General features: G+C 35.0%; 4 protein-coding genes across 5 annotated transcripts; 1 reads left to right on the top strand and 3 right to left on the bottom strand.

The window, feature by feature from the left end:
- On the bottom strand, window positions 1-4,651 carry acad8 (acyl-CoA dehydrogenase family, member 8). The gene is made up of 11 exons (XM_079886302.1): window positions 4,470-4,651; window positions 3,609-3,709; window positions 3,346-3,515; window positions 3,040-3,149; window positions 2,098-2,174; window positions 1,884-2,021; window positions 1,583-1,718; window positions 1,384-1,481; window positions 1,149-1,301; window positions 959-1,061; window positions 1-597 (listed from the first exon to the last, which is right to left on the bottom strand). Exons 1-11 carry the CDS (start codon window positions 4,585-4,587, stop codon window positions 542-544), a joined length of 1,260 nt encoding a protein of 419 aa, XP_079742428.1. The 5' UTR covers window positions 4,588-4,651; the 3' UTR covers window positions 1-541.
- Window positions 4,652-4,847: 196 nt separating this feature from the next.
- On the top strand, window positions 4,848-6,949 carry thyn1 (thymocyte nuclear protein 1). Of its 2 annotated transcripts, none has more exons than XM_079886305.1 (7): window positions 4,848-4,973; window positions 5,073-5,266; window positions 5,854-5,922; window positions 5,999-6,091; window positions 6,178-6,273; window positions 6,364-6,502; window positions 6,784-6,949. In XM_079886305.1, exons 1-7 carry the CDS (start codon window positions 4,925-4,927, stop codon window positions 6,828-6,830), a joined length of 687 nt encoding a protein of 228 aa, XP_079742431.1. In that variant the 5' UTR covers window positions 4,848-4,924; the 3' UTR covers window positions 6,831-6,949. The 2 variants fall into 2 exon arrangements, with proteins under 2 accessions (XP_079742431.1, XP_079742430.1); XM_079886304.1 differs by having other exon boundaries at window positions 4,894-4,973; window positions 6,352-6,502.
- A 653-nt stretch (window positions 6,950-7,602) lies between these two features.
- vps26b (VPS26, retromer complex component B) lies at window positions 7,603-11,199 on the bottom strand. Its single transcript, XM_079886303.1, has 6 exons — window positions 10,660-11,199; window positions 10,422-10,578; window positions 10,059-10,223; window positions 8,480-8,655; window positions 8,207-8,349; window positions 7,603-8,120 (listed from the first exon to the last, which is right to left on the bottom strand). The coding sequence occupies exons 1-6, from the start codon at window positions 10,880-10,882 to the stop codon at window positions 7,989-7,991; spliced, it is 996 nt and encodes a 331-aa protein (XP_079742429.1). The 5' UTR covers window positions 10,883-11,199; the 3' UTR covers window positions 7,603-7,988.
- A 511-nt stretch (window positions 11,200-11,710) lies between these two features.
- On the bottom strand, window positions 11,711-20,985 carry jam3a (junctional adhesion molecule 3a). The gene is made up of 9 exons (XM_079886126.1): window positions 20,810-20,985; window positions 17,574-17,642; window positions 17,377-17,490; window positions 17,122-17,274; window positions 15,294-15,496; window positions 14,560-14,659; window positions 14,202-14,331; window positions 14,027-14,078; window positions 11,711-13,670 (listed from the first exon to the last, which is right to left on the bottom strand). The coding sequence occupies exons 1-9, from the start codon at window positions 20,856-20,858 to the stop codon at window positions 13,635-13,637; spliced, it is 906 nt and encodes a 301-aa protein (XP_079742252.1). The 5' UTR covers window positions 20,859-20,985; the 3' UTR covers window positions 11,711-13,634.
- Between the last annotated feature and the right edge of the window lie 400 nt (window positions 20,986-21,385).

Genomic DNA, 21,385 nt, shown 5'->3' with positions numbered 1-21,385 from the left:
AGCCTTTGTGGAAAGCTTCATCAAAACAATTTTATTTCACAGGAAGCACAAGACAGTTTAATAGAAGACACAACAGTCATTTTAAAAATTACATGAGGATCATATTAATATACTCTGTAATGAGGACAAACATTATAAAGCCACAGTTGAATTGTTATTTGATGCTCTGTGCTTCAAATTATCTCACAAAGAAAGCTGTCTGTGATAAAAAGTGTTGAATATTGAATATATTATTGAATATCTGATATCCATTTGTACATAAATTGACAAATTGTCACAATTATGATTTCAACTAGTGTTTCAGTAACTTTTGTAAATGTAACCTGACAGAATTTTTACCCTAAACAAACTTAATTTCTCATCTAATCTGGATTTACTAATTCATGTGTTTAAGGCATAAACTTTCTGACCATTCCACATGAAATACAGTCGACAGCTCATAATCAAAATCAACAGATGCTGGAGTGTGAAAGATCAGTAATCTCTATAGTCACATGTAGGATATACAGTCCTGTATATAAATCCATGCCATTCATGAACATCATGATTCAGTGAGCAAACTTCTCGCAATGATCATCCTCATCACTTCATTTGTACCTAAACAAAAGAAAAAAAAACAATGTTACATGAAAAGTGATCATGAAAATAATACTGCATTCCACCTAATCCACAAATTATATTAATAAATTAAAATTCTTATTATTTAAAGAAAGATTTATATGTATTAGCATGCAATATTAATACCGATACATTAAAACTAATATTAAATGATTACTACTAAATGATAACACTTTATTTTACAGTGTCCTTGTTACTCATGTAGTATACATGTAGTTACTGTCGTAATAACCATCAGTAATGCATAATTACATGCAACCAAACAATAATACTAACTCTATGGTAAGTACATGTAGTTAAATTATATTCAGTTACTTTTTTAAAATAAAAAAGTCATTACCCTCCAATATCTGATGTACTCTAATGTCTCTGACATACTGCTGCACTGCATAGTCCTTTAGGTAACCATAACCTCCATGTATCTGTAAGGCCTGGTTACATATCTGAAAGAGATGATCACAAAAAGACTTATTTACATATTTGTGTTACAACAGCACTCAGGTGACGGAGCAATGTGTGTGTACACTTACTGAAAAACATTCATCTGTCACGAAGAGCTTGGCCATTGAGCAGAGAGAGACCGCGTCCGGTCGGCCGTCCTGCAGAGCCAACGCCGCCTGACGCACCAGCAGCCGAGAGGCAACCAGCTTAGTGGCCATCTCAGCCAGCTTAAACTGCAGGAACTGAACACGGGCAACCATTACACCTTCCTATTTATGACTGAGACCTATTCGAAAGATCAGTGCTAGATAGATCAGCTGGTACCTGGCTGTTCGATAGTGTTTCTCCAAACTGTTTACGCACACACATGTGATCTCGAGCCAGAAGCACAGATGCATGAGCTGCTCCAAGAGAGCAAGAAGCTGTGGGTACAAGAGCACTTGCATTAAACACTCACCAAAAAAAGGCTCAAAATAAATAGGATATCAAAAAGGTTTCAAATCAAAGTTATGAAACAATTCACCAATATTAATTCTGCCTCCGTTTAGGCCTTTCATGGCAATGCTGAAGCCCTCCCCCTCTGCTCCAAGCCGATTGGTCACTGGGACAGCGCAGTCCTCAAATATCACGGCTCTGGTTGGCTGGGAGTTCCATCCTACCTGCAGTTTAGAAATAAATAACTCAATTCTGCCACCTGCTGGACAACCTTTAACACTCTTTTGAAAGTCACTGGGTTCAAATAAAACGTTTTTTTATTTTTAGTTCTCACAGTGTTTGGACACTGAGTTTGGACACCCCTGGTTTAGGCTGAAAACGTCCATTACCTTCTTCTCTTTTTTGCCAAAGCTGAGTCCAGGGGTTTCTTTTTCAACCACCAGGCAGGAGATCCCCTTAGGTCCCTTCCCACCTGTCCTGCACATGACCACGTACACATCTGTGTCTCCACCTCCACTGATGAACGCCTGACGGGAGACATGGAAAACTGTTGGGAAGCTGCATGGAGATCTTTGTCAATGTCTCAATCATTTCTCTATGTACCTTGGTGCCATTCAGGATATAATGATCTCCTTGGAGCTTCGCACTGGTTAAAAGAGAAGCAGCATCACTCCCGCTACCTGGAAAAGAAAAGAAAAAAGGTTAAAAATATGACATCAATATATATATACTATATATAGACTATAGTATATATGTAAAGATGTAAATTTTCCTAGGCCGGACATCACTTTTGGTGTATGTGTATAGATTAATTTTTTTAGTAATTTTCATGTGCTTTTGCCATTTTTATTATTATTATTCTCTATATTTTATTTTATATATATATATATATATATATATATATAAAAACATTTTTTTTATATATATATATATATATTAGGGCTGTCAAACGATTAATTGTGATTAATCGCATCCAAAATAAAAGTTTGTGTTTACATAATATATGTGTGTGTATGGAGTATAATTATTTTCTATATATAAATACACACACATGCATATATATTTAAGAAAAATGTGTTATTTATATATAAAATATTTATATATAATATAAATTATATATAATATAAATATATATACACAGTATATACATGCAAATATTTCTTAAATATATACATGCATGTGTGTGTATTTATATATAGAAAATAATTATACTCCATACACACACATATATTATGTAAACACAAACTTTTATTTTGGATGCGATTAATCGCGATTAATCGTTTGACAGCCCTAATATATATCTATCTATATATATCTATATATCTATATATATATATATATATATATATATATATATATATATATATATTATCTTTAGTCATTTTAGTACTAAAAACATAATTTCAGTTAGTTGTAAAGGCAACATTTCTAGGTTTTTCATCTGATATTTATTTTTCATTTAATTTTGAATTAAGTCATTCTGGTTAAGGACAACACTGATATAGCCCACAAAGGAATACTGAATTTTTTTTATTTTGAACTTACCAGGTTCTGTGAGACAGTATGAGGCGAATTTCTGCATAGAGCAGAGATCAGGACAGTATTTCTCCCTCTGCTCCTTGTTTCCAAATGTGTCTATCATCCAGGCGCACATGCTATGAGAACACAACCCATAAACACTATGTAAAGCCCAATTAACCACAAAGAAGAAGGAAAACAAGATGCAAGCACATGTGCTACTTTATATAAAAATAAATTTGTTCCTACATTATGTATTATTACGAGGCAAAAACAACTTTAAAGTAAGGTAGTAGAGACATTTATAGCGTGTGTGTGGCAGGGCAGACTCACTTGTGAATACTGATATAAGCGGTAGTGCTGACACAGCCTGTGGATAAAGCCTCAAATATGATAGAGGTGTCCAGACGAGAGAGTCCAGAGCCCCCAACATCAGGGTTCACGTAAATCCCACCAAATCCCAGCTGGGCGGCTTTCTTCATGGCATCCACGGGGAATATTTCCTAAGTGAAAATATGAATTGTGTTTAAATGTACAGTAAGGTTTGACAGCGTGATATATAAACAATAACCAATATTTTCAGATGTTCAGGTTACCTTTTGGTCCCACTCCGCCATATGTGGTGCCATCTCGTTGGCAGCAAAGTCAAATGCCACCTTCTGAAACTCTTTCTGTTCATCTGAGAGACCTACAGAGGCTGTGGAAATAATGCAGTGTGCATTTATACAGCATATATACAGTATTATATATAGTACGTGTGTAATTGTTAATTGTGTAGTTTATGTACTGTATGTATTAGCAGTAGCATCTGTTGTAATGAGATACATGACCAGCACGGATCAAAGGAAACGACGTCTGATGTGAGCCAATCAACTGCGCTCGACACCCACCCCCAAATATGATTGGTTGAGCGCATTAAAAGCAATCTAATGACGATCGAACTTTTTAATTTTGCATTTATCTGCTATTAAAATTTTATAACATAGCTAAATATAATAAACAAAATTTGTTTGTACATTTTACATATTACTGTACAATTTCAGTAAACTATCAATGTTGAAACTCAAGGAACACTGACGTTTAATGAAGCATTATATTGACTCAACAAGCCTGCACAACTGAGTTTATTAAACAAAACAAAAAAGTAAACTAAAATGAAATTTTAATGCATTATACAATCAGACCCCCTTTTCAAACTTTCAATCTGTGACTCCATCTCAACAGAAATTAGGCCATCGACAGAGGTTCAAAATCATACATTTGCACCAAATTTGACATATAATCAAAAAAGAGATTAAATTGATTAAAATCTGCATGAGATCTATACTAGCTCAATAAAAAGTATTTAAAACATACAGTGCATCCACTCTAGCAGTCCTAAATGACTGACTGTTCGTGTGGTTGTCTCTCAAGAAACATTGTTATTATTATCACGGTCTTTCAATAATTTGACTTACGATCAATGCACGCTGCTATTCCTCTTCTCTGTACACTGTTAAATATTAAACTGTGACTTCTACCGATGTTATATGTGCCCAATCGGACACCTCTTACGAGTGCCCTAGCCGCCGCCATCTTGGTTCAATGACGCGTCCAATCGCCGCGGTGATGCTGGGTAATGAAGTTCTAAACAGACTGGACTTGTAGTTCAACTTCAACAGATATCTTCATGTGGATCATGTATGCGCAGCATTAACGCAATTTTAGGTACAATTTAGAAAGTTATTAAATTTAAGTTGCAATCAGTTTTAATAGTTATTAAGGATCTCTTTTTATACCCCGCATTCTGAGTTGGAGTTTAAATAAAAGCAGACTAAATCCCAACCCAGTTATGATTCTCCACACCGCATGCGGTCTGCCAGGGCGCTGTTTTATCACGAGTGCTTGTGTTTCCTCGCTCGCGAAGTGAAACATGCCACCCAAGAAAACAACACGAAGCAGCGCCAAATCTATTAAACACAGTAAGTAATCTGCTTAATGTAACGTTAAGGGTTGCATCGTTTTATAGTTTTATGCGAGACAAGTCATCACTTTAAATAATTAATTGCTTCTTGTTTTAGCTGATGCAGACGCCCAACTCAATAAGGAGTCTGATGATGTTGCACAACTCAAAACTGGCAAAAGAAAAAGGTCAGCAACAGTAAAAAATGATGTGGAGAAAAATAAAAATGATGACGCATGCAAAGCATCTTACAACCACTGGCTGATGAAGTCTGAACCTGAGAGTCGAATTGAAAATGGAGTGGACGTGAAGGTAAATCTCTCATTATTATTATTATTAATTATTATTATTAAGTTAACTCCAACAATAACAATACAACATTACAGAGAACTACAAAAATCTTGATTTTCCTTTGGTAAATCATAATTATGACATTAAAAAGGTCATAATTTGAGAGAAAATCTCAACTTTTAATTTATAAAACGACTTTTTATCAAAATTATGATTTAGTATCTCATATTTTGACTTTTGATGCCATAATTAGGGCATATGACTTATCTCATTATGACTTAATATCTAATTTCTACTTTTTATGTCGATTCTAAACATGATACTGATCTCAAAATACAGCACTCTTTACAATGCCATACATATTGTTGCATTGTGACCATGATTGTGACATACGATATTGTGAAAAATGATTATTTTTTCTTACGTGGTGGAAGTGTACAATAATTTAGAGAGAAAAAAAATCAGTAATGATGGATATTTTAAAAGTCTTTTTTGATTGGAACAGACTTTTTAAGTGATGTCAATAGGTGAATGTAAACCTAATTAAACAACTCAGATGTGAAGTGGTGCTAGCCTATAACATAACATCTTGTCAACTCCAACTACAGTTTGGAATTGAGGACCTAAAAGCCCTTCCCAATCAAACGGGATGCTGGGATGGAGTGAGGAATTATCAGGTAGACTGATTTAATATTATGTTTATCAAGAAGCACATGCAAAACAATCACTTATGCTGAAGACTTTTCCCCTCAGGCTCGTAATTTCATGAGAGATATGAAGGTGGGCCAGCAGGCTTTCTTTTACCACAGTAACTGCAAAGAGCCAGGTATCGCTGGCCTCATGAAGGTGAGTCACCACTCCAATGGAAGCTTAACATTTTTACCCCATACATAATAACAGTGAGTGAGAACCATATGAATTATTTCTTACAGATCGTAAAGGAGGCTTATATAGACCATACGCAGTTTGACAAGAAAGATGTTCATTACGACCCCTCCAGCAAAGCAGACAACCCGAAATGGAGTATGGTGTGTCTTTACACAAACCACAAAAAGACATATTTCTATTTTTGCCATCAAAACTTACCACTGATTATCTCTGTATAGGTGGATGTTCAGTTTGAAAGGATGGCCAAGCGTTTCATCTCTCTGGCTGAGCTGAAGAAATATCACTTGCAACATAAAGCTAAGGGTGGCCCTCTGAAAGATATGGCCCTCTTCACCAGGGCCAGGCTATCAGTTCAGCCCCTCACTGCAGGTTACTTATATTATATTTAATACACACCAAACCAGCTCATTTATTGTTATGCATAAGTAAAACATGGGATATTCTCATTTTCATGTTGTGTAGCATTGCTTAAAATGTGATTATAAATGTAACAATTAAAAATATAATAATCTTTTAGCTAAATATAAATTATATATTAAATCCACATTATAAAAATATATATTTCCAGCTGTTCAAATATATGTATTTGTAAAAAGTAGCTTTAATATAATTCTTAGCTTATAATTAATGTAATTTTGTTTTATTTTCAGAGGAATTTGACTTTGTCCTGAGTTTGGAGAATGAAGATCCAATATGAAGATCGTCATGAAAGTGTTTTCTCCCATCTTAGGATTTTTTATAGTCAGTTATTTCTTTATGTAACCTATTTTGATGTGATCAAATGAGTAAATAAAACATTCCAAGTATTTTGTTATTAAAATATTTGTGCTTTTGCCTCCTTCAGACCACTTCATAATACAGATTTCACTTCAGTTTTGAGAAGTCAGTTATCACAGTTTATTTTAATTTTGAACAAAAAAAGGGAAATCATCTTGAATGCAGAGGTTAGTAAATTTTATTACAATAGGGCTGATCAAATGAGCCTTTTGCAGAAGTTTTTTTTTTTTCACGGTTAATAGTCATACCTTATTACCTGAACAGCTAATATGCCATTAAACACATATTTAGTAATAGAATAACATACACATGTAAGAATAGAAAAGTCACTTTAAAAATGCGTAGCAAACAATCACATAAAGAATTTTCTCTATTCCAGCATTAAAATGCACTGTTGAGAATACTGGAACTGTGCTGCCGTGAAGATAATTGATTCATTTTAATAGGAAATAAACACTTAAGATGACAGATCGAAAGATATTTCGACAATAAAAATATTCATGAAAAAGACAAAAGGCATTGCCTTGCATAAGTTAGTTGACAAGAAGTTCCCTTGTTACACATTTCTATGGAGGTCTTCATTCGTAAAACCCTAAATGACAGAATAATACTGTGCAGAACTCTATGAAAAGTACATGAAGCGCTAGATTTATAACACAAAAGATCACAGTAAATCTCATTTTTGGGCTCGATTAACAGCACAAAGTATAGAAGCTAGATTCGGACTTTTCAGTGCACTAGACTTGAGAAAAATTTGAGCATAACAAGAGGAATGTATTGAGGCTCACAAATAGAATGAAAACAGTGGCCGACACGTGAAAAGATCGTTTCTGGCATTTCGAAGCGGTTGGTCACTATTGTGTAAAGAAAATGTACGCAGTATTGGAAAGAGAAATAAAAAAATAATTTTGTAATCTATACACATTTAAGTAGTTAGACTGCTTTTTACAAGCTTGATTCTCATTTTTGTTCTCAGCAAACGTCACCTGTCACATTAATTCCTTCAAGACTTATAAAACATTATTTGGACGTAACGAGGTTCGTTTGAACTGTTGAGGGAACGTACATCGTCTTGTGTTTAGTTATTCTCCTCTTTGGCTTTTGCTGATGCAGTTTCAGTGTATGATCCTTCGAACCTCTGGGCGGCAATGGTGGCCTGTTGGGACATACTTCTCCTCACAATATCTCCTTTCCTCCAGAGTGTGATCTCCTATTGGGAATGAAATCATATTTTACTCGTACTTCAAGACGGATGGAAGAAATATGTAATATGTTCCGTTATGTGTAATCTCGGACCTGTTGTTTGAAGTATCGTCGCTCTTCTTCGTCTATAAGCACTAGGTTCAGGTAGTAACGCACAGAGAACTTCTTGTTGACGTCCCTCATGGTGGGGGTCAACTCGTATCCAGCGAGAAATAAGCGGATGGGGATCGACTCGCCTGGAAAGAATAACGGAGCAAAGCCATAACCTTGTTAAGTGTGTATGAAAATAATACATTTGATAATAGAAGCCACAAAAGATGACTATATATTATCATAATGTAATACAGATCAAGACTTAGGCTTTACCTCTCACCGGTGCCCCATCCATGATCTCATATTTGGCGATGGTGTCATTTTCGTGGTACACACTGGGTCCTGTTCCAGTTGTTTCCCGTTTTATTATATCGATTTCCATGTGCTTAATCTTTATCCTCACTAGAAGGAAGTAAATCTTTCCTACGATAACATCCCTCAGATGGTACCTAAACAGGACAGATTTGGAAAATGGAACTGGAACATTCACTTTCATATTCAGTGAAAAAAATGACTAATTTCTGTACATATTCATTAAATAAAAGACTAAATGATATTTTGAATAAAAATAGCCCCTTTATGACAATATTTTTTTGCATTGAAACTTAAGCATATATTACAAGCTTAATTTGAATCCTTATTTATTTATTAAGCACATATTACAAGCTTTATTTTCATCCTCTTGGGGTTTTTTTTGTTTTTTTTGTGTGCTTTTTGCCTTTTATTGTGACAGGACAGTAGAGAGTTGACAGGAAGCGAGGTGAGAGAGAGACGGGGGATGGGATCGGGAAAGGTCCACGAGCCGGGACTCGAACTCGGGCCGCCCAAGCACAGCGGCGCTACATGTCGGCGCGCTGACCACAAGGCCATCGGCGCCGACTTCTCTTGTGCTTTTGACAGAAAATGTTAAACTTTTGGTTTTTTAGAATTTTTTATTTCATCAGACTGGTACAAAAGTTTTGGCATGTGCTATGCAAACAAAAAAATCATGGACAAAAAGGTTAAATGGTCCTGAAAAAAATTGTCACACTTGTAATTTTCGCAGTCAAAAATGACGCATTGGAAATGAATGGGAGACGAATTGTATCTAGTGGAAACGTTTGCTGCTGCGCACAAACAAATTCTTACTGAAAGCTCATTTTCTGAGATATCAACCTCAAATTTGGAGCAAAACTTGTTTCGATTTATGGCTTTGTGTTTCTCACAGTTTTAGAGTAAAAAATGTCTTGCAAAATATATATTTCATCATTTTGTTGTGCATTTTTCATTATACTGGTAACACATTTTAACTTCTATTACTTTTTTCACTTCAGCAATAATCTGCCATGTGTCGTCTTTAAAAAGAGACCAAACTTAAGTCTGTGCTCCAAAGCATTCAAGATTTGCGACAGTTTAAGTAATTAAATGTTCAGGTCTATGCTCAAAAAGTGATTAACACATAATAAATGGATCATAAATATAATTTAGTACCATCAAATCCCCTAAAAATACAAAATATTAAATAATCAAATTATCGAACTAAAATTTTATTGAAATAACTGAATATGTTTGACCACCACACGAGCAGCACCAGAGGGTTAATTACTTGACAAAATATAATTAGGCCTATATTATGAAGCTCATATATTATTATTTTATAAAATACAAAATTCTATTGTAAATTATATCATAAAATGTGCTATAAAGCATTGTGCAAGCTTGCTTTTCAATGTTTTAAAAAATATATAATTATTAAAATTACATTATATTATATATATATATATATATATATAAACAATTAACCCCTAAAATGTTTATATATAAACATTTTTAGGGGTTAATTATTTTAGTGTTATTCAGCATGGAAACTTACTTGGATTTGTTGTATTCAAACTCAATATGGAGACAGTCTTCAATTCCAACTTCCATCTTGATGGAGGAGTTGAGCTCTGGGTATGAGGACAGCGTCTGCACTACAATATCCATCTCTTTACTGATATCATTGAGTCTTCTGCTGATTGTGGCTCGCAGAAAGTATCTAAACAGAACCAAGAAATTCGAGTATATTTTGTTCCTCCAAAATGGATACCACACACTATACATTCAGATTCATACTGTTGTGTATGTAATATTTCCCCAAATGTTCTGTGTTTACATTTTCACTCCAAGCACCAGTTTCACCAAAGGGTTTCTGATAGATTAGTAACTTTAGATAAGAAGTAATTCATAGATTTACCTTAGTTTGACATTCTGGCCAGTGTAAGATTCATAGGGCTTTTCCACATGGGTGAACTCAAAGTCAAAGGTCTGAGACTGTGAAAGCTCACCAGGTCGAGCAAGATCCTTCACTAGTGACACAAACTCATGGTGGTTCCCTCTGTCATAGTACAGCTCTGTGAATCACAGGACATGTTGGCATAATGTATAACACTAGGACTGTTTCTAAACGTCCATTCAGAGACCGACAAACTCACCAATCTGCCCGACAAACTCGATTTTGATCCCATAGTGCTCCAGCCTCTTTCCAGGAGTTTTGAGAGTCACGTTAACTTTCCCATTTACAGTCTCACCGTCATAGAATAGGAAATATTTGTCCTTTTTCCCATCTTCAGTTTTGTGCTCAGCTTTCTTCCTGGTCTCGGCGTCATTCAACACGATGTCGATGTCGGCGGTCTGTCCGAAGCCGAAGAAGCTCATGTCTGATGGACGTTTGCTGTCACTGATGTTCGATCATAGATCACCGGATTGACTGACAGCTGCGCTCAGCTACAGGTGGCTGTGCGATTCTCTATCGCTGATACCTTTTACCAAGTAGCCTTCAAAAACAAGCGCATGCGCTATTTGGTTGTTTAAAAGTCGCGATTAAATCGAAATATCAATATTTTGAGCTCGAAACCAGACGCATATTTCTGCCTGATTCGATTATAGTAGCTAAATTCACGCAGGACTAGCAATGAGGAAGGACATTTGGCCATAAAACAACTCCCGCACTTCCTGGATCTTCCGCTAGGTGTAATTTCAAAATAAAAGTTTGGATTTATTTCAGAATAAAAGCGTTTTAATAGCAGTTCTGAGATTGGGAAACAACAAGGATGAGATTAATTAATATAAGTTTTTCTTTATTATTAAATAACAATAATAAAAGGGAACTGATTACATGACCACATGAACTGTATACATACATGGTCACTTCCTTTAACTGTACCTGAGAATATTATAATCTAAGCATTGTATAATGGATTAAGTATTGATAGTACAATAGTGTAGTGGCATAGAGAATTAAACATCTCAGTGATAATGCTATTCAAATGGAATTTCATCTCTAATAATGTTTTCATTTCACATCACACAAACCACACATTACAAAATAAATGGACAACAGTTTAACATGTGACATTTTTTCTTATAATACACTGCAAAAAAAAATCTTAATCAGTATTTCTCGTTTTACATAAAAGAAAAATCTAAATATACTTAAAACAATATGAATTTACTTGACAAGCAAAACTGTGCAAGACTTGTTTTCCTGAATTCTGTTTATTTTTATTTCGCAATTTGCAAATAATTCTTGGCTTTTTTTAATGCATAAACTTGCGATTCATGTTTAAAACAAGAAAATACATTTTGCCAATGACAATAAAAAAAAACACATTTTAAAAATACTGGTTAAGAAAATTATTATTATTATTTTTGCAGTGTAACTTTAAATAGTAAGGATATACATTCAACATCTAACCATTGCTGGAATGTCAGATATTTCATTCTATGTTATTTTTTATAGTAAATTCAAATACAGAATTATTTGGAAACATGTGGCTGAGCATCACCTGGGTTTATTATTGACCGCGTAACTACACCAAATCAGATTCTGTCTGCCCATTGACTGGCACCCAATAGTATGAATAGGTAAACAATTGTATAATACTGTGCTTTAAAAAAACACACAACAAAAAACAGGTACATTGAAATGTTTTGCCATCAAACACTTTGAATAATTCGATAAGAGATACTGTCATTACATTTGTTTACATACTGGAATATACAGTATCTGGCACCAATCAGTTCTGAATTTGCATAGGCATATCCATTATATTTGCCTATTCATTAAATTAGACTCTTTTATTAAATTCAGCTGCATCACATATAAAGTACAATGACAGAACCCAGGCTCTCTTTTTCATTTGTTTTTCTATAAACGGTCTGTTGTTTTTGACAGTGGGACATGCCATGAGGAAGACTATATATTGTCATAGTGCGTCAAATTACTTATAAAAAGTGGAAGAAAGATGAAAATAATGAGTTTATTTCTTGTTCATCAAGCTAAGTTCCACTGCGAGTATTTAAAAACAAAGTAAATTTGATGGTCCAATTGCTACATTTTAAAAATCAAAATAAAAGGATAGACAATGTTGATTGCTTCCACATAATCCTTTTTATTCATGTGACACGGCCCACAGTCTATCTAACAACTACTCTGAAGACGTGAACTACAATGTATGCAGATATTATAAATAGATTAAAACAAGAACACAAAAAAAGTCAAAAAACCTGGACAATATGTCCAAAACGTATAAAACAATTATAAAGTATTGAAGGTCACTTAAACACAGAAATGGCACTCTGAAAAAAACACAAGTGCATAATCTGTATCTAGAGGAATATTTCAAAAATGAAACCAAGTAAAATGAATCATCTTTCACAACTAAGTCTACTGACTTCACGGAGATGTTTGGTCAAATCTCAAACTAAAATGCTACAAATGTATAGTTCATGAACTAAATAATTACTACTAAAACACTAACACATAAAATCCTCTTATCAAAAGTGACCCAGATAAAACAGTCTTGGCATGGCATTGTACACATTTACACTGACAGGGTTCTTCACATAGTCACACGCTATATTTCCAGTGGGAAATAAAATATTTACCTTGAAGGCGCATAAATTCTTGCACTGGTATTTTGTGTTGACTACTCTGGGGCAAAAATACAGCAGCACCTGGATGCAATTTAGGCCTTGCTACCATAACAACAAAAAAATAATAATTAGCCTCATTTCAAGTCTGTCACTGACATTCAAAAATTCACAAGTATTTGGAAAGACTCAAACAAACTCATCTTTAAGTTCAGTCCTTTTTGATTCACTGAAACAATGATTTTTTTTACTTGACAAGATGCATGTAGAAGCTATAAATCTGAGCACTGATCAGTTGGAAATGTAATTTATATATATAAACTGTGGAGTTTTAAGTAAAACTGTTCGATTCCTGTTTGTTTAAATCAAAAGGATGGGAGTAAAAATTCCCTGTTTAACACAGTAGTCTTCGTTTTTGTAATAACTTTGGCAAGCCATGAAGCTCAAGTCGCACCTCTGCATAAAATGCACAGTTTGACAGTTCAGAGGTCGGCTCACAAGGTCTTCACAGCTGAAGCGCTCGTCTCCTCATCTTTTATATGACAAAGGAGGACTTGTGGCGGAAATGTCCCTGAGAAACAACAGTGATAGGAAAAACAGTGAGCAAAAAAAGGATTTGTAGTTAAAATGTGGCACTACATAAATCCAGTCGAATATTTTTTCCCATGTAGAGATTTTACCGAGAGATTATTTTGAGGATTGCACTAATACCACTTTGAGCTTTGCTTCCATTAATAAAAACAAATATCTGCAGTGAGAGAAACGCTGCAGTGTAATCTGAGAAGATAAACCACCAAATCTTGGATGATATTCCATCCATCCTTGTAAGAACACTGCAAAGTGTTGAGTACAGCCTCTAAACATGCACTAATGCATGAAAATGATATCTGTGGTGATTTATTACGTCACAAATCCACAAGGACTCACCTCATCTGGACTGGTGTAGTCCATCCTATTGTCATGTTGGGGTACTTTGTAACTGTGTGAAACAGAGCATTGTAATCTTAGCAAAAGTGTATGAAATACCAGATGACGCATGATCTTTCTAGTGCACTTATGGTGATGCTGGTGCATTCATTTTGTGGTTATGGGTTTTACTCACTTGGTTTCCCTGTGATCCTTGCAGGAACATAAGCCACTTTTCTGAATTTGACAGATTCCCACAATGACAAAAAAAAATGCTGCCACTCCACCTAACACCTTCAGGAAAATCCCCACAATGTCCACATCATCTAGAAAGAAATTATGTGTTTGAATAGCTCACCCAAAAAAATACTACCACTATATAACTATTATTTATACTTTTATATTTTGTGTACACTTAGTGTTTTTTGGAGCTTGATAGATATAGTCAAAATGCACTGTCAGTGTATGGAAAAGAGATGAGTAGTGAGTTGTGCTATTGTGAATAAATAATTGTACTATTAAAAGCTCAATCATATTTAAAGGGCCACACTTACACACTTCCATGGGCTGTGGACTGCATTTTGACCACCCTGCCTCATTTCTGGCCTGGCAATAATATTCACCCGCATCCTCTTTCTTCACCGACCGGAATTTCTGAGGATCAAATGTAAGTCATATAATTAGCAAAAGCACAGTTTATGTAAAAACAAGTAAAATACAACATAATTGTAAAAAAAAGTATTTGATGATTGGCCATAAAAAAAACATCAATGGCATGTTACCCTAAGCCTCTTGTATTTATTGAAAAAATATTTTATTTTCATTATTTTATTTAAAGCCAATGTTTTTTTCAGTATTAAATTACTTTCTCCTACCCTAGTTTGGTGCTTTAAGAAAATCAGCCTGTAAATGACTAACATTCATTTGAAGTTTATTTAAAGGCTCATGACTTGAGAAATCAAATTTGCCTTGACCTTTTGAAACATAAGAGGTCTTTGTACTGTTAAAACATCCTGCAAGTTTCATAGCATAAAACGTCCTCCTCATTACAAACAAAGCATTTATTTAATCTTTTGGCTCGTTTGGATATTGTGTGATCTGTAATGTCACACAGGCAAATAATTGGGGACTGGACTATCTGTTTTGAAGGGGAAGGGCTCCAGAAAACGATGTGAAATCAATCATTATATTTGCAATCCCTTTTGGTGGCACAGAGCGTAATCCAAGCCTGTTTTTGAAAAAGAAATTAGGAGGTGTTTTTGTTAGCATGATAGCACAAAACACTTACCAGCGAACCAGTCTCAGTGTTCATGGTGTATGTAGAATTGTAGAACTTGCTGCTGGTTTTTGGGTCCTCTGGCAGCTCCTCGTTGTTTTTGAACCACTGGTACTGTGACTGCGGAAAGCCTTCGTTCTCAATGCAGTGCAGTTCAGTGCTTGAACCCACCGTAACAGCCTCTGGCACACTACACCTGGGCATCACTGGCTTCACTGCAACACATCCACAGCAAAGCAGCAGCTTTTTTCCATTTTTCATTACTAAAACCCTTTCCCAAAACAAGAAATGGAAGAGACGAAGGCTAAAAGTGGTAATGAAATGGTGGTAGCAGCAGCAGATCTTTTACTAGAATCACTAACTTTCTGCCATTTTTTCTTGTTTTCTGCAATAATCCAAAAGCCAATGGAAAATCCTATTGGGGTTTTCTCTGGAGGTACCAGGGTTATGCTAACTTTTCGGTTGGCCTACAAATATACATCATTACTGCAGCACCCTATAGTGACATACATCAGAGTGAAATGGATTATCACAAAAAAGGCAAAAAAATGAAACATGTACCGTGGGGACTTGAATCGGTTATTTTTTAAGATGTGGCCAATGCTATCAAAAATAGAGGCAGATGAACATGAGACTGCAGAGGTGGAGTTTAAGGGAACTAAATGATTGGAGAAGTCCTTCATATGGCAACTTAGATGTTTTCACCGAAAAATCCAGTTATTTATTATCTATATTTTACCTCTTGGTCATATTTTTGCACTTATGGCAGCAACTTTAACCCCTTTAGGTTCAAAGGTTCACCTCACATTAAAACAACACACTCTTACTTGATCTGGACAAACTGAGTATAATTAGAAAGATTATAGATTCCAACTTCAATATTTGACCACTGTTTATGATAAAACTAGGTTGCAGTAAAGGTGATGATACACAGGGCAACTTTTTGAGCAATGTTGCTGTCAACGGGAAACCAGATGAGACACAGGGCCCACGACCGATCTAAATCATCCAGATAGAAATGTATTGCCCATTTTCAATGGGAAAGTGCCCAAGCAACAATCGCTCTGCAAGATTGCCCAGCAACACTGCTCAAAACGTTGCCCTGTGTATCATCACCTTAACATTCATTTCTAAATTTATGTCAGGAGTGCGAAATAATCGATCTGTAATTTTTTATATTTAATTTTTGAATAGAATATCAAAACGAATATGAATTTTCTCTCATCTGCTCCGGTTTATTTGTGTTTACATAGATTAGGGTTCTTTTGGTTCTAGGGGCTTTTAGTTATGCAGCACCAAAATGATGGAATTGTTTGATTTGTATGTTTGTGTTTTGTATTGCTTTGTATTTTATTGATTTGTTATTACGCTGTAAGGTGACCTTGAGTACCTTGAAAGGCGCCTATAAATAAAAGGTATTATTATATTATTATTATGAGGTAAAAAAAAAACTAAGCATGGATGAATTGTTTACAATAAGACCTATAATATGCATTTAGAAAATAGTTAAGGTGAGTTTTCATTTCATGCCAACTTTAAATAAGGTTTAAGAAAGCTGCAGAAAGAAAGCAGCATTCACATTAAACCTAGTGCTGTATGGCATTAAATTCACTCTCAGCTTTATGTTCCAAACAGCAAGACTGCGATTATAATCTGAGACATTTTTTTTGAATCCAGAGGAATCGTTTTAATCAGCTCAACGGATTCATCTTGCCTTCAAGTCCACTGGAACCTCTTTGTCCGAACAGTCCAATCATTGTTCTTACGTGGCACTTCAATGTAAAATCACTTAGAACTATATCCATGGATTAAAACTCGAGAGACTCTATTCCAACAGTACCTCTAACAGCGAGACTGATAAGTATTTCATCAAAGGGCTTCTGGTCGTCGATGGCCGCCACCTCACAGCGATACTGTGCTGTATCTGATCTGCTAGTGTTCAGGATCAGAAGGTTTGCAGGCTCTCTCAGCAAAGCCCTGTGCTCCAAGTCACCTGAGAACATAACGCAGCTTAGTTCAGTTTAACTTAGTTTACAGTAGGGTTAAATACTGTCAACAACTAAATTATGTCATTTTCTGAGAGAAGGAATGTTACCTGAAATTTTATTTTGGAAATACACATAGCTGGGTACACCGTTTTTAATTTTCTTCCATTCAATTCTGGGATTGTTTGTAGAAATGGACTCTATCAAGCAGGTCAATTCAATCGCTTTAAAGAAACAAGATGTATATGATCAATTTATGCACACATTAATGATGTAATCTAATTAAACAGCATCATATGAGACTTACAATCAAATTCATTTGCCCACACAGATTTTTCAGTTGTTCGGAGTATTACAGCAAAAGCTGTACTGTTACCTGCAACAGAAAAAAAAGTCTGTCAATAACTTTCTAAAAACAGCTGCTAAAAATGTAGGCTATAATAATCTTAATTATTATGTATTTCAAAGATAGTTGATGTCAGAAAGAAAGAAAAAATCTTCTGAATTTCAACAAAGGGTGACTGACTTTCTGTGGATCATCTTTTCAACTTTTTGTAATGTTTATGGAAATCATAATGGAAGAACTTTGTAAGTATCTTGGGGAAAATGTACCCAGAGCTGAACAAATTTCTGTTCAAAATACATGGACAGATTTAGAAGAGCCTGTGTGTTTTTTCAGTGTCAATCTGTCTGCACCAATGCACCAAAAGGCAAATATGAAACAAACTATTTGGCAAAGCCTGACAGTCCCGATAGACTTTGCTCATGAGAAAACAATTTGGGGTTTGGGGCATTTGCTATTTCTAGATGCATTTTCCACTTTCGTATAATCTCATGGAATCCACAGAGTGTATTTACAGTGATCCATATGTGATAATCTGAGGCTTTAGCATCAGATTAAAATCTTGCCATATGGACTTCTACAAAGCATGAGATAGTTACAAAAGCCAAACATCTGTGTTGTTTTATCATCACCTAGACTGTCAGCTCAAGGAATGTACATGCACATGGGACAGTTCTGAATTCTGCCGCATTTAAAGAGGCACTTTATGGGAGACAAGAGCAAAGAATCATATTGCCACAGCTGGAGGACTTCAAGGTTTCCGGTGACGTCTCCAAGTCTGACTTTCCCATCGCATGATGCATCATGGTCTATTTTTACATCTGCTGTTGACATTTCCCGATCAGACAAGCAACATTATCCACCACTGAGAAGCATGCGTGTTAGCAAGGTCCCTATTTACATCCAACAAAAGAATGTTTATGCATAAATATAAGATTCTTTTTTTCAGCCAACAACTTTTAAGACTTGGAGACTAAGATTCATTTAGTTTTGTTTTGATTGAATATACAGTATAATGCATATGTTGTGATGTTTGTTTTGTTCTCATAATGGGTTAATAAAAAATTAAAATATTATGCAAAATAGTCATAATACATTTCTGCATTTCCATTCTAAACAACATAACAAAAGCCCCCTTTATAATATTTGTGTTAATTATGACAGTTGTTTTAATGGCATATTTTGTGGTTAATTACTCCAGCAAGACAATAGCTGATTGTTGTAGCATTTCATACCGTATAGGCTAACTAACTGACACAAAAGCGACCTAAAAAGAGATGGGAAAATAAGTGGGAGAGAAGGGGGTGGCGGTGTGATATTTGACTTAAGACATTCTTTAACACATGACTGTTTACAAAAACTCTTCTCCACAGTTCTGACAGCACTTATTAATTTACAAAGACCCCCGTCACCGGACAAAGTGAAATTAGGCTGAAGTTGAGCCCTTTTTTTAAAAGTAGTTTGGTATTCAGGGCACTTTGGCCAACAGTTGCAGCTTTGAGAATTCAAAGAGCAGATGAATGTAGCTACACCTCTTCACACATCACACATCTTACACAAAGGCACATTGTGCTGAGATGAAAATGAAAAGATCTGGTTGAGTCCCATCTAAAATGTGACCTGCAATATCTCAACAACATGCCAGCTACAGCAAAATAATTCAACAATAAATAATACAACAAAAGAAGTGTGCTTAAATGAACTGACTGTGCACTTGCAGTGCACTTCAAATCTCGGCCACACATTATTTAAAGTGTCCCTGTAACAGTGTAATACTATATAAGTACTGAGTAATATTAATTAACTACAAATACTTACTATAGGGTTAGGGTTTGGTTTAATTTAAATGTACTTTGGTTTAATTTAATGTATGTTGGTTTAATTTAAATGTACTAAAATGCAACTTCACAATTACAAATGTGTAATTAATTACAAATACATGTAAATGCATGACATACTATAGGCCTACATGTTTCAATAGAAATGAAATGAAATTTTAGTTCACCATAAATACTTGTCATTCGGCAGTGCAGCTTTGAGAGTTCAAACAGCAGATGAATGTAGCCTAATTTGTAGTTAGTAAATACATGTAACGTGTAACAAGGACACATTAAAATAAAGTGTTACCCAAATCTCAAAAGTATATATTTAAAAAATAACTTGCAGATAATATTAATGAAATAAAAGGCCACTGGCTTAAAGAGAGGACTGTTTCTTAACACACCTTAGTACATTTTAAATCATTGTTTTAATAATCTTTTGTCGTGATTTAAACAGGTACACTTCGATGACATACTAACATATGTCTAACATACTAAAGCTCATGTAAAGTACTTGTAGTGTTTATTCATTATTATATTTATAATAAATATAATTTAAATGTACTAAAATGCAACTTCACAATTCCAAATGTGTAATTAATTACAAATACATTTAAATACATGACATACTATAGGCATACACGTTTCAATAGAAATGAAATGAAATTTTAGTTCACCATAAATATTTGTCATTCGGCAGTGCACATAAACCATTTTTCAAAGACAATAAGCAAAATTACATATAAAGATAAAGTCTTACTTAAGTATGTAAAAAAGCACTCTTACATTCAACTAACTGCATTTACTATACATTTAAACTATAATACATTTTATTGTAATTGTAAGAACATGCTGTTGAGTATATGAAAACATTTCATTCAGTTAGCACTTCATTGTTTTAAAGTAAGTAATTTCCATAAGAAGTACTCTTTATAAAAGTATACTAAAGTGTACTTCTTTTCACCTCTAAATTAGGCTAACGTTATAAACACAAGAAAGCATGCTGAGGAATGCAAACTAGAGCTGTCTCAACACCTAGTGCGCTGCCTACTTAAACAGCATTCTTGAACATAATGATGCTCATATTTGAACGCGCCCAAAAACGCTGTCAGAGGAGGCAGCTCATTGTGTTTTGAGATATATCCGTTGTATGTAATCCACTGCTGGGCGATATCAAACCAATTACTCCAATAGCGAATAAAATAGCCACCATACTAGAAGCCGCGAACTGTGTTTACACTAAAATTGAGCGTGGCGGTAAATGGCTACTAACGGTAGTAAAGAAGCAGCAGCGCGAGATGCCATCACACGGATATACACGAACGCCTATTCAACAACAACTACTCACTCATTTACAGCAATTAAAGAAATATTACTCACACAGACAGGAAAAGAGCACCAAGAAAGGCGTTTGACGCCAGAACGCCATTTTGAGTCGATTATTTAACGTGCAAATTTAGCTTAGCTGTCCAGTCGAAGGGGTGAACAATCTGGAGGATGCTGGCTGCCGCTGATGAGTTTCCATAGCTACAAGGACATCTGAGCGGAAGAGAGAGGAGGGGCTGAGACAGCACGCGTGGACTTCCGGTTGACGATGAACATTGATCATGAAAACGGATATATGGATTAAATAAGAGAGAGGGTATTAAACTGTACTTAAGCGTATTTACTCATGTCCCCTATGTCATTTTTTTTGTATATAATTAGCATTAGGAGCATTTCTCGGATACTCGGGCTTATAAATTTTTTTTTTCAATAGATGGGGATTCGGTAGCCAGAGTGAACACAAAACGAATATATTTAGATAAAAATTATCCGTTTTCTCGGAGTTAATGCGTCTAGAATAATTTTCACATTTCAACACCAGATGGCAGTGTTAGAAAGGATAAAGAGAATATTAGGCCCAGTACACGTAAATATCTTTATTTGGGAGTAATGTATTGGGCTGTTTTTACG

The sequence above is a fragment of the Squalius cephalus genome (genome assembly GCF_949319135.1).
Source record: "Squalius cephalus genome assembly, chromosome: 11".
Classification (NCBI taxonomy): Eukaryota; Metazoa; Chordata; class Actinopteri; order Cypriniformes; family Leuciscidae; genus Squalius; species Squalius cephalus.
Note: the sequence above shows the minus strand (reverse complement) of the source record. Positions and strands in the feature narration are given on the sequence as shown.

Coding starts and splice junctions, on each gene's coding strand:
- acad8 (XM_079886302.1), bottom strand. CDS start 4,587: ATGGCGGCGGCTAGGGCACTCGTAAGAGGTGTCCGATTGGGCACATAT. Junction 1,719..1,883: donor TTGGCAAAAAAGAGAAGAAG/GTAATGGACGTT, acceptor TCTAAACTGCAG/GTAGGATGGAACTCCCAGCC. Junction 1,302..1,383: donor AAACACTATCGAACAGCCAG/GTACCAGCTGAT, acceptor GCCCGTGTTCAG/TTCCTGCAGTTTAAGCTGGC.
- thyn1 (XM_079886304.1), top strand. CDS start 4,925: ATGCCACCCAAGAAAACAACACGAAGCAGCGCCAAATCTATTAAACAC. Junction 5,923..5,998: donor ATGGAGTGAGGAATTATCAG/GTAGACTGATTT, acceptor TTTTCCCCTCAG/GCTCGTAATTTCATGAGAGA. Junction 6,503..6,783: donor AGTTCAGCCCCTCACTGCAG/GTTACTTATATT, acceptor TTTTATTTTCAG/AGGAATTTGACTTTGTCCTG.
- vps26b (XM_079886303.1), bottom strand. CDS start 10,882: ATGAGCTTCTTCGGCTTCGGACAGACCGCCGACATCGACATCGTGTTG. Junction 8,656..10,058: donor TTTGAATACAACAAATCCAA/GTAAGTTTCCAT, acceptor TGTCCTGTTTAG/GTACCATCTGAGGGATGTTA. Junction 8,350..8,479: donor GGATGGGGCACCGGTGAGAG/GTAAAGCCTAAG, acceptor TATTCTTTCCAG/GCGAGTCGATCCCCATCCGC.
- jam3a (XM_079886126.1), bottom strand. CDS start 20,858: ATGGCGTTCTGGCGTCAAACGCCTTTCTTGGTGCTCTTTTCCTGTCTG. Junction 15,497..17,121: donor TATCAGTCTCGCTGTTAGAG/GTACTGTTGGAA, acceptor GATGTGTTGCAG/TGAAGCCAGTGATGCCCAGG. Junction 14,079..14,201: donor AAGGATCACAGGGAAACCAA/GTGAGTAAAACC, acceptor TGTTTCACACAG/TTACAAAGTACCCCAACATG.